The sequence below is a fragment of the Monodelphis domestica genome, chromosome 4, assembly GCF_027887165.1.
Source record: "Monodelphis domestica isolate mMonDom1 chromosome 4, mMonDom1.pri, whole genome shotgun sequence".
NCBI lineage: Eukaryota > Metazoa > Chordata > Mammalia > Didelphimorphia > Didelphidae > Monodelphis > Monodelphis domestica.
The window spans coordinates 18,622,620-18,634,329 of NC_077230.1; the positions used below are offsets into that span (position 1 = coordinate 18,622,620).

At 36.9% G+C, this 11,710-nt stretch overlaps 1 protein-coding gene across 11 annotated transcripts in view; it reads right to left on the minus strand.

Annotated features, from left to right (window-relative positions):
• MAOA (monoamine oxidase A) overlaps positions 1-11,710 on the minus strand; it is a 141,380-nt gene that overhangs the window by 93,839 nt on the left and 35,831 nt on the right. For 6 of the 11 annotated variants that reach the window (XM_056826107.1, XM_056826108.1, XM_056826106.1 and 3 more), the window contains exon 4: positions 11,207-11,344. In XM_056826107.1, the coding sequence (XP_056682085.1) occupies positions 11,207-11,344 (138 nt within the window). Of the gene's footprint in view, positions 1-9,167; positions 9,213-11,206; positions 11,345-11,710 lie in introns of all 11 variants that reach the window. The other 5 variants (XM_007493318.2, XM_007493317.3, XM_007493314.3 and 2 more) reach the window with 1 other exon arrangement.

An 11,710-nucleotide genomic window follows, 5' to 3' on the forward strand; every position in this document is an offset into this window, starting at 1 on the left:
ATTGGATTGTTTGTTTAGAGTCTTTCCGATTCAATCATATCCCCTCCACCGCTGTAGTCAAGCTGTTGCCTTTCCTCAGTGTTTTTTCTCCCGCCATTTGTCCTATGCTTGAGGGTAGTGTTTTTTTCTCCTTGATCCCTGCAGGTTGTTCAGGGACATTACACCGCCATTAATGGAGAAGTCCATTACATTCGATTGTACCACAGTGTATCAGTCTCTGTGTACAATGTTCTCCTGGTTCTGCTCCTCTCACTCTGCATCACTTCCTGGAGGCTGTTCCAGTTCCCATGGAATTCCTCCACTTTATTATTCCTTTGAGCACAATAGTATTCCATCACCAGCATATATCACAATTTATTCAGCCATTCCCCAATTGAAGGGCAGCCCCTCATTTTCCAATTTTTTGCCACCACATAGAGCACAGCTATGAATATTTGTGTACATGTCTTTTTCCTTATGATCTCTTTGGGGTACAAACCCAGCAGTGCTATGGCTGGATCAAAGGGCAGACAGTCTTTTTTCGCCCTGTGGGCATAGTTCCAAATTGCCCTCCAGAATGGCTGGATCAATTCACAACTCTACCAGCAATGAATTAATGTCCCAATTTGCCACATCCCCTCCAAATATTTCTTGAAATTTCAAGGGAAGTACAACTAGAAACAAAATAATATAAAAATTAATCCTAACTTCATGTTAGATAATGAGTTGCTGAATAGAATGAAAAAAATCATCACGATGGCCGGGCTCCATTGAATTGATTTCTCTCTCTTTTTTATAAACCCTTCCTTTCTGTCTTGGAATCGATACTGTGTATTGATTTCAAGGCAGAGGAGTGGTAAAGGCTAGGCAATGGGGATTAAGTGACACAGCTAGGAAGTGTGAGGCCAAATCGGAACTCAGGACTTCCATTTTCTAAGCCTGGTTTTCTCTATCCCCTGAGCCACCTAGCCATCCCTAGGATTTTTGTTAATTATCTGAGGCTCATCCTTGTATGACAGATTTACAGTATGGCTGAATGAGCACTAGAAGCCTTTCCAGTTTAATGTGATCTTTTGAGCCCTGAACTTTACTGGCTCAGCTTTTGAGAGGTGCCATGACACAATGAGACATGGAGTCTAATTTTAGTGATTGTGGCATCTTCAAAAGTACAATAGTTATGAAGGTTTATAGTAGCCTTTTTATAGTCAGTCATTTTGTATTTTGTTTACACAAAGCTTACTTTGCAGCTCGTCCCAGGCTCAGCACAACTCTTACTAAACTAAACACATACTAACAAATATCTCCTTTGAATATGCTGGGGAAACAAAACAGGTAAATCCATCCAACTGCATTCAAGGATCAGAGGAACTAACCAAACTAAAATTAGGGGGTAGGAGAAAGAGACTGTATTTCTTAAGAATTTTTATTCTTAGGTTGACAAACCTGAACTTATTCTTTCAAAACAATGGAGCTGACTCTATGCCCTGGTCTGGCACATGTATTTCTATAAATTTAGATTATAGCCCTTGAAGGAAAACCGGTTTCTCTCCCACTGCCCCTACCAGAGCCCCTCCAATGGTGCTGGAACCTAGCTCAGGAGGAAACCCCATGTGCTGTTAGACATTCTTTGAGAACAGCTTGTTTTATTCATGTAGCTAAACAAACAGCCTACTTAACTGTTGGAAAAAGGGATTAATTAACAAACCAAATTAATTCTAAATCTTGCCTTGTCACAGTACCAATCATTTAAATATGACCTTTGGGGCAAACTGAAAAAGAGGACAATTCATTAAAAGGAACAGAAAAGATCATATACCTTTTCAGCTAAATAAAACTTACAAATATCAATAAAATCTGCTGATGACACAAACTTGCAAAAAACCTATTAGGCAAGAAAAATCACTTTACTATATGATTCTATTAACAAAAATTTGGGAAGCATATAAGACGACTCAATAAGATCCAACTGAAATATTTTATAATGATGTTCTTAACAGATTAAGAACAAATTAGAAGACTGAGCTTGCTAACTTAAGGTTTATGAAACTACAACTTTCTGGGGGTAATATTATAAATATGAAAATTAAAAAGTATAAATAAAAATTAAAATGTTACTAATTTTAATATCAATAATAATACCAAACATTTACACAATACCTACTATATGCTAGTCACTGAGTCAAGCACTTGGCAAACATTATCTCATTTGATTTCCACAACTCTGGAAGATAGGTGTTATTGTTACCATGACCATTTTACAGATAAGGAAACTGAGATTTCCTTTAAAGTGACTTGCCTAGGATCACATAGCTATTGAGTGCATGGAGCCAAGTTGTCCTACTTCCAGACTCTACACTTTATCCATTGTGCCACCCAGCTGCCTCTATCATGGAACATTTTCTTAATCATGATGGGGGGCCTTAAAACAGCTCAATCAGAAATTATAAATTCCTCCACACAGGCCATGTAAAAATCTAGAAAAGGCAGTAATAGTTTCTTTTCCAAATGTGGAAAACAATCCTAAATTCATAGAGTGTAGAGTACAAGATCTTAGTACATGCTACTCTTGACCAATGAACAGAACAAACTTTACCAATATTTATGGCTATAAACTTGAAAAACTTAAGACATGACACAGTTCTGGCTAGAAACACTTCTTTGAACTAGCCAAAAAATTGAATACAAAATATTTTGAATCATCTAGCTAATGACTACCTTTTCTATTTCATTTTGTATTTGTAGACAAAAAATAGCTACTCTGTCCTATGTTTTCTATTTTATATTTCAAGGAGAGGCTAATAATTTAATATGAATTAGATTCTGAGTCAATTTTTTTTCAGATTATAGTTTTACGAGTTTTTTTTTTTAACACTGGATTTCATGAAAGAGCAAAGACAAGTAAATTATTAACCTGACATGTTACTTATCTAATTTGGATAAATAGTGCTTTTAAATATAGAGCAGAAGTGTTTTTAATTATGAAATATACCATTTTTATTTGGCTCTATTAACCCTGCCTGAAATGCTTCATTAATTCAATTATCTTTCTGTTTACTGCCTTCCTTATCCTGTCCCCACCCTTTCTTCAGCAAAAAAATCCTGCCCATGTTTTAAAATGACTGATGTTGAAATGATGCCATTTATCAAATACTGGCAAAGAAAAGCAAATTACTGAGGTGGCTATGCAGGTATTATGAAGGAACTGTGGCAGTGGGAAAAAGACATCAGGTGTGGAAACCAGGGAGAAATGAAGCCACCTGGCCTGAACACCCTCTTTAAAATGGAGGTTCTGAGAGGAACTGACCACTTAAGAAAGACACACAGGTGCAGAGTGCAATTTCACTGTGAGAAGGCCAGGGACAAAGGTAGGGAGATCACAGGGACACAGTGAACATTCTGGTAGAGAACAATGCTTGTGGCATGATGGAGAAAGTCCAGTCAGGAGTGGAAGCAACAGGAATGAATGAAAATGAAGTAAGGGTAAAAAAATGAAATGGAATCCAATTATTCTTCTTTAATGTACTAGTGAAGAAGATCTGGATTTTTCCTCTAGAGAACCATCCCGGCCTATGTGCTCTTCCTCACAATGATGCTCTATCTACCATCTCCATGCCTTTGCACTGGCTGCCCCTCGTACCTGGAATGCCCTCCTTCCTCAGATTCCACTTCACCTCTTAGAATCTCTAGTCTTCAAGATTTAGGTTATTGTGATACCTTCTACAGAAAGCCTTTTCTCACCCAAATGCTAGTGCCGCCCTTTCTCATCACTTTGATATATATATGCATATATATATACATATACATATATATATATATATATATAGCACATATCCTTATGTTCAATATGTACATATCTTATCCATTAGACTTACTCTGGCTCAGAAGGCAAAACCAACAATAATGGGTAAAAGTTACAAAAAAGCACATTTGCATCTAATTAAGGGAGAACTTCCTAATAATTAAAGGTATATCCAAGTGGAATAGGCTGTTTTTGGAAGTGGTGGGTCTTTAAGCAAAGGCTGGACACCTATTTATTGGGTGTGTGGCAGAAGGGATTATTGTTTGATCTCTCCCCACACCAGTCCACCCAAAGTGCTTCTCCTGACATGTCAGTGGCTCCCTCTCATCATGCCCTGGCCCCGCCTCAGTCCCACCTTCTCTCTTACCACCACCCCCACCACCAACTCCCCTTCCAATATTCCCTGGCAAGACAAGGCATCTCTTGGGCTCTCAGCACTTTCTCTGGCTGTCCTCCATGACCGCAGTGTTCTTCCTCCTTTCTGCCTCCAGGCTTCCCTGGCTTCCTTCAGGTTCCAGGTAAAAATCCTGCCTTCTACAGGAAGTCTTCCCTAATCCATCTTAATTCTAGGGTCTTCCCTTTGCCAATATTTCCTTTATTTATCCTTTATATAACTTGTTTGTACATATTTGTTTATTTATTGTCTCCCCCATTAGATTGTGACCTCCTTGAGGACTGAGTGCCTTTTTCTTTTCCTTATAAGCCTAGTACTCAGCACTGAGGCTGGCATTATCAGGCACTTAATGCTTATTGACTGACAGGTTGAGGTTGACTATGAAGGCCTTTCTAATTCTGAGATTCCCTGATCCTACCTATAAATCTACCGGTTACTTCTGGCCCAAAAAAGCCTTTCTTTGATCCTTTTATTTCATTCATTTCCTTTTACTGGGGCACTTCTCTCCTCTAGGGTTTACTTTTAAACTACATGAAAAACTTAGCTATGCCTGATAACTATTTCTCCTCAAGCCCTATAATCTAATATTTCTTTTTTCGCCTACAGCTCTAATGAATCTTTTCTCTTAAAGTTCACCAAAAGCCTAAAAATAAAGCACAAAAGTATTGGGACAAGAGAGCTAGAAAATGCATTCCCTTTTCCCATGTTTGGTATCATATAATGCATGTGACTACACCACAGGCCAGGAAATCCTACCCCCTAGGCAACTGAACTAGCAAATACTGGAGAAATGAAAACAAACAAACAAAGGCAGCTCCTACTCACTGTTATTAGGACAAAACAGCTGTGCAATGTTTATCCCTGCATAATAATAAATAAAAATGAACCTAAGAATATATAATTGTGCCCATGGTGTCAATTCTGGGTTAGGGGTAAGTATAATATCTTTTCGGAGGAGATCTTGAAGATAAGGGCCTGATTGCTCACTTTGGCAGAGCTAATAGTGCTTGCCCATCACCTTGGTGCTATGAACTAGGCTCCCATGAATGAAACAGAAGACTGAATGGTGTGAAGGATTCTGACTTTTACATTCCAGACACCAATGCCATAGATTGAACATAACTGCTCTTAGAGTGAAACAGGAAAACAAGGCCTTGCTTGAGAGTCTGCTAATTAGAGCTGGGACAGGGGAAGAATAAACCAAGTAAGCAGAACTCATCAGCAAATAAAAAGATCACAGATCAGTCTTGTCTGAAGGGTCCTTGGAAGTTATCTAGTCTAACCTCATTTTAGAGATATAATCAATGGATCAAATGAGGTTAAGCCAATTACCAAAGGACACATGGGTAGTATGTGGCAAGAGACAAGATTCTTCCCAAGTCTTCTGACTACAAGTCCAACATTCTTTCATTACTATGCAAACTCTCCAGGTAACCCCTCTAATAAGGACAAGAAAGACAAATTTAAGATCAAAAGAAATGCAAACAAGAAAGATGACTGATCTGGAAGGGAACTAAGTGACTCCTGATCTCATTTCAGAGAACCCTGGTGGACAATGGGTAAGAAGTAGAAAATAAACCTTAATAGTTGCTAAAAGCTTTCACTAACATTTGGTGGAAGAGATTTGAATAGTTCTCTGGATTTGCTGTAAGGATAAGAGGTTATGAGCCCCATGGGTCACAGACCTATACCAGCGATGGTGAACCTTGTAGAGATGGAGTGCCAGGCCCCACCCCCCAGATCAAGTGCTGTGCCCCTCCCCCCACCAAATACCAGGCATGCCCTGCTTCCTCTTTACCCCATACAGGTTACTGGGAGAAGGGGTGGGTAAAGTAAAGAATGTCCTCAATGGGTATAGAGAGGAGGAGGGGAGTAGCCCAAGCACTCTGCTCCCCAACAGCTCTGCCTCTTGTAAGCTGCCCCCCTTTCCCCCTGTGCATTCCCATTGGCTGCTGAGTATAAGGGTGGAAGACGTGAAAAAATGTCTTCAGGCCTGGTGGAGAGGGGAAGGGGAGCAGCTCCACCTGAGTCCCTCTGCCTTTCTAGTAATGAACTGGGTTGGGGGGGAGGAGGGAGGAAGAGCAGTTACATGCCCACAGAGAGCACCCTGCATGCCATCTTTGGTGTTTGTGTCATAAGTTCACCATCATTGCCATCATGGGAATAAGGGAGGAACCACCTACCTCTCAAAAGCAATGAATAAATGTGAGAAACAGAGTTGAAAGAGACCTCAATGGGAATTAATCCAAAGAAGAACTCCCCAGCAGGATAGGAAATGGATAAAATACAGATAGGATATAGCACAACAGATTTGGAGGTAAAAAGGCTCTTTGAGGGTAATTTAATCTAACCCATTTAATTTTCAAGTAAGGAAACTGAGGCTCATAGCCATTAAGTGAATTACCCAAGGTAAGACTGGTAGAAAGTAGCAGATTCAGAATATGAAACCAGATCCTTGGACATTAAACTTGTGTTTCTTCCAAATGTCTGCTTAGGAAATTTCCGGGCATCCCTTGAGGAGTAGAAGTAAAATATTAACCACGGAAAGTTAGGAAATCTTGGCATTGGTCCTGGTAGATTAACTAACTCAATCTTGTCTTATACAATGCCTGGGGATCTGCCACAGTATCGAAAAGAAAAGAGCATTTTTAAAAGTTTATATGCTACAGAGCTTAAAGAGTTTGTATCTACTTGTATACATTTGTATGAATCTGTCTGAGCCTACTATTAAAATGAATTTTTACCAGTGACTTAGAAATTAATTTGGTTTGCAATTTACTATTCTTTTCTCTAGCAAGCTGTAAAGTACAAAGAGTTTTAGGAAAAATGATGAGGTTTTTGACTAAGAATATGAGATATAATGGGAGAGAAAATATAAAAGCTAATACTTTCTGAGACTTTAGAAACTAAAGAATTGGAATTGGAGTCAGGGATTCTTTAAATTTGGCATTCAAAAGATTATATAACTGGATTAAAAAATAAGTCAATTTATCTTCCAATGGCCATTTTTCTATGGCTAGTTAATATGGAATAATGCTATATTTATGTCTGTATATCTATGTGAATAATTTCTTTATTAAGGTATATCTGAAGTTATTATGCTTTTAAAACTTGTTTGCATGAAAGTAGTATTTAAATTGTGATTTCTTTTATAGGTGCAACTGGACTAAATGTTAAGTTAGTGATTTGCAAATTTTAATGGAATAGAATCATATCAAAACCCAATTTATGACTAAAGTCATTTCCTCATTCTTTGGAATTTAAATTCATATCAGTGTTGTAATTGGATAAATTCTTATTAATAGGATAAGATCCTGCATATGCAAGGCTGATATATATTATAAATATACTATTTTCCTGTATGCACCTTCCTTCCTCAGACTACTAAATTCAGAAATGCAGATTCCCCAGTGAATTATTTGAATAGCTATTCCTAGACTGCAAATGAACTTTGAAAAGAGGTAAAAGCAGGAAAAAATAGGATGTACTTCTAGGGGCAAAGTGAAGTCTGGAAGAAAAAAGTTTTATTAATGCTCTTACTATCCAATGATTTTATCATAAACTCTGAAATACTATATTAGTATAACCTTTTTATTTCCATGACTTTTTTAACTAAATTTTTTTCTTTTACTTGTAGGAGTATTTCTTTAATTATTATTGTGCTGGAATGATTGAGAGTCACATGACACTCCTTTCCCAACTATATCCTGGTATAGTCTTATTATGATACTGCCTTACTTTTTGAGGACATTAATTTATTCTATTGATATCTGGTTTATTGATAATAATATGCAGGATGTGTCAACAAAGACAAGTATGATCAAAAGAGAAGATAGGTTGGTAAACATATATTACCATACTTCTGCCAATCTGATCTATCTAGCTATCCCCTTCCCCTATCATCTTTCATGTTTCATTCACATTCTTCTTTCTGCCTAGAATATTATTCTCTTCCCTCTGTGCCTATTCTTCCCTTAATTCTTTTTTTCATTTTCTTATTTTTTACTAAGTTTATTTATTTAATCAATTAATTTAGAACATTTTTCCATGGTTACATGATTCATGTTCTTTCCCTCCCTTCCTCCCACCCCTCTCCTATAGACCATCAGCAGTTCCACTGGATTTTACATGTATCATTGATCAAGAACTATTTCTTTATTATTAATATTTATAATAAAGTGATCATTAAGAGTCTACATCCCCAATCATATCCCTATCGAACCAAGTGATCGAGCAGCTGTTTTTTTTTTCTGTATTTCTACTACCACAGTTCTTTCTTCTGGATGTGGATAGTGTTCTTTCTCATATGTCCCTCAGAATTGTCCTGAATCACTTCCCTTAATTCTTGATTTAATGCTTAAATCAAGTGCTTCTCTGTAATCTTCCCTGGCTGATCAAGAATATCTTCTCTGGCCTCAGTGTTTTATAATTCTCAAATGTACTTAAAAGATAGTATTGTATAGTATAGTCATCTCTATTTCTGTTTTACTTCCTACTCCCCACCTCCATTGCCATTCAACTCCAAGTTCAAGTCAGGGAAGGACTATGACTTTATCTAATCTATTTATTTTTTTAATTTCTCCTGCACTGTGCTATATATGCAGTAAGTATTTGATTAACATTCACTTAATTCAATTCAACATTTATTAAGTAAATACAGAATACAAGTCATTGCTAAGGACCCACCAAATTCTGATCTAACAGAAGCAGTAATAATTATAAAATTCTCTTAATATACTTTAAGATGTTGCATAATCCTAAATGTGTAAGAGACTGTACTGCATTTGAGATAGAATTATAAGAACAAATTTTCAATAGCTATCTCCTTTCAATCTTTAAATGGCTAAATAACAAGAGAAGTCGAATGGTACAATATGGTTTAATCATACTTTTATCACCTGAAGGTCATGATTTCTCTGGTTGGGGAAATACATGAAAACTAACTGCATGTCAACTTAGTAATGGCATACAACAAATGGGATAAAAAAAACTCACACATGATTCATGTTGACACTGGATATCATGTTCTCTGTAGACTTCCTAGGGTTTCAGAAAGAGGAGGGAGGTTCATGATAAAGAGATAAGGAAACATACCATAAAGGAGAGAAGAGGTGGAAAAGAATTCCCTCCCCATCTTGCTTTTCACAGCCTTTTTTATATCTCACTCCAAGCTGAACACTAAATTTCTCTAAAAAATATAAATATTTTTTTCTATAATACTTCCCCCCCACCAGGAGTCCCAAAAAATACAAAAATTTTAAAATCTCAATGTTTTCTTCACCCAAATATTAGTAAATCTAGAGTACACTTGTGCTTCAGGCCCCTAACCATCAGATTACTATATATAAAACATGAAATTTTTATTAGTAAAATTTTTATGGATATCTTACATTGCTTGGATTTCCTTCCATATACTCTCCTCCCCAAGACAGCCTTTGTGACAAAGAATTTTTTAAAAGAGAATATCTAGGAAAGTTGATCAATATAAAAAAAATCTGATATACTATACAATATTCCATACCTCTTAGTCCCTCTTCCCAATGCAACAAAGGAGCAATATCATATTTCTTCTTATATAGAAAGAGAAATTTTCAAGACTAGAAAGGATCATCTATTCTTGCCCGACTCTCATTTTTATAGATGAGGAAACTGAAGCCCAGAGACCTGCCTCCAAAGTCACAGAGCTAACTGTGACAGAGCTTACAGTTTCAAATCCAGGTTTTCTGGCTTTCAGTCCACTATTTTTCCACTGTAACACATTCTGCAATGACTTTTTGGAATGGGGAACTATTATTTGGCATTTGAAAGTTAAGGTAAATAAGTGAAGATGACTTGGTCTACTACTATTTTTTTAAAACCATTACCTTCTGTCTTAGAATAACTACTAAATAGTGAATCTAAGGCAGAAGTAGTAGTAAGTAAGTAAGTAAGGCTAGGCAGTAGGGATTAAGTGACTTGCCCAAGGTCACATAGCTGGGAAGGGTCTGAGACTACATTTGAATCCAAGACCTCCTGACTCCAGACCTGGAACTCAATCCACTACTACTTGCCTGCCTCTTGGACTACTATTCTTGAATAGTTGTTGATCTATGCTAATCCAGAAACCTGTTCTAGCACTAGGGTTGCAATGACAAACTAAATTTACTTCTCTAGGCCTACTTCCAGATCTCAGCTATTGTATGTTTATCCTCAGGGAAGAAGAATAACATTGGCTACAACTGTGGTTTTTTAGCAATATATCAGTAGCTCAAGTTTAAATAGCCTCATGCCTAAGCAATAGGAAACACCACAAAGGGGCCAAGATTTCCAGCAGTCATGGCTTTGTCCAAAATACATATTTTCCCAAATATTTCCAAGTACCAGGCAGAGATAGAAAAGTACTTAAATATAAACCATATTCATTGAAGCTGGCATACTATCCTACTGCTGGGTTGTTTTTTATGTTGTTGGATTTATAAATGTCTGTGATTAAAAGTTTTGAAGAACTGATTTTCCATAAAAAAAAAAATAGCAGAGGATAAAGAGGCTTCCTGATCAGTTCTGGGAATTATGCATGCCATTTACTGAGTTCTCATATGCCTCACTCCTTCATTCATCAGCAAAGAGATTTAAGAACAAAGAGAAAAGCTTGGGGTGGGGGAATTAAGAGGGGAGTCTTTTACTTTCAAGTACTTAAAATTTGAAGGAAGGGATGAACATAAAGCAAAAATGATTAATTTAACTTTTTTGAGGAGGATAAAAACCAATCCAAAACAAGCACATAAAAGGAACTAAGAAAAATGAAGGCTGTGGAGTTCTGAACTGATCTGAGTTAGTGCTGGATCCTGACAAAATCAAAGGTGGAACAGTTGGTGGTCTTAAAGAAAGGTGATTTGGAATATGGATATATGAAAGTTGGTAGAAGCTCACAGGAAGAATAATGATAAATTAGCTCAGTATTTATGCAACATCAAAACAACTTTAAAAACAAAATACATTTCCTAATCAAATAACTACTGAGAATCATTTATTTCTTTCAAAAAATAGAAGCTTACCTTTATATGATGAATAAGGCATTCCTTTATATTTACTCTATAGGTCTCTAAACCCAGTTCCTTAGACAATCGTAGAATTCTATTTTGAGTAGGTCCCACATAGGCTCCACCAATATCTACATAATCAACGACTTCATTCTAAAAATATTAAAACAAAAAGATAGGTTGAAAGATTTTCATTGAACATTTTTTAACTCTTACCTTCTGTCCTAAAATCAATAGTATGTATTGGTTCCAAGGCAGAAGAGTGGTAAGGGCTAGGCAATGGGGATTAAGTGACTTGCCCAGGGTCACACAGCTAGTAAGTGTTTGAGGTCAGTTCTGGACCCAGGATCTCCCATCTCTGGGCCTGGCTCTCAATCCACTAAGCCACCAAGCTGCTCCCTAAACACTTTTTTAAAAGAACAATATGAATCATTACAAAGGATTTCCTCTTTAATTGTGTACCTTCATCATGGAGTGATAAATATGGAATCAGTAAGACCTGGATTCAAATGCTCTCTC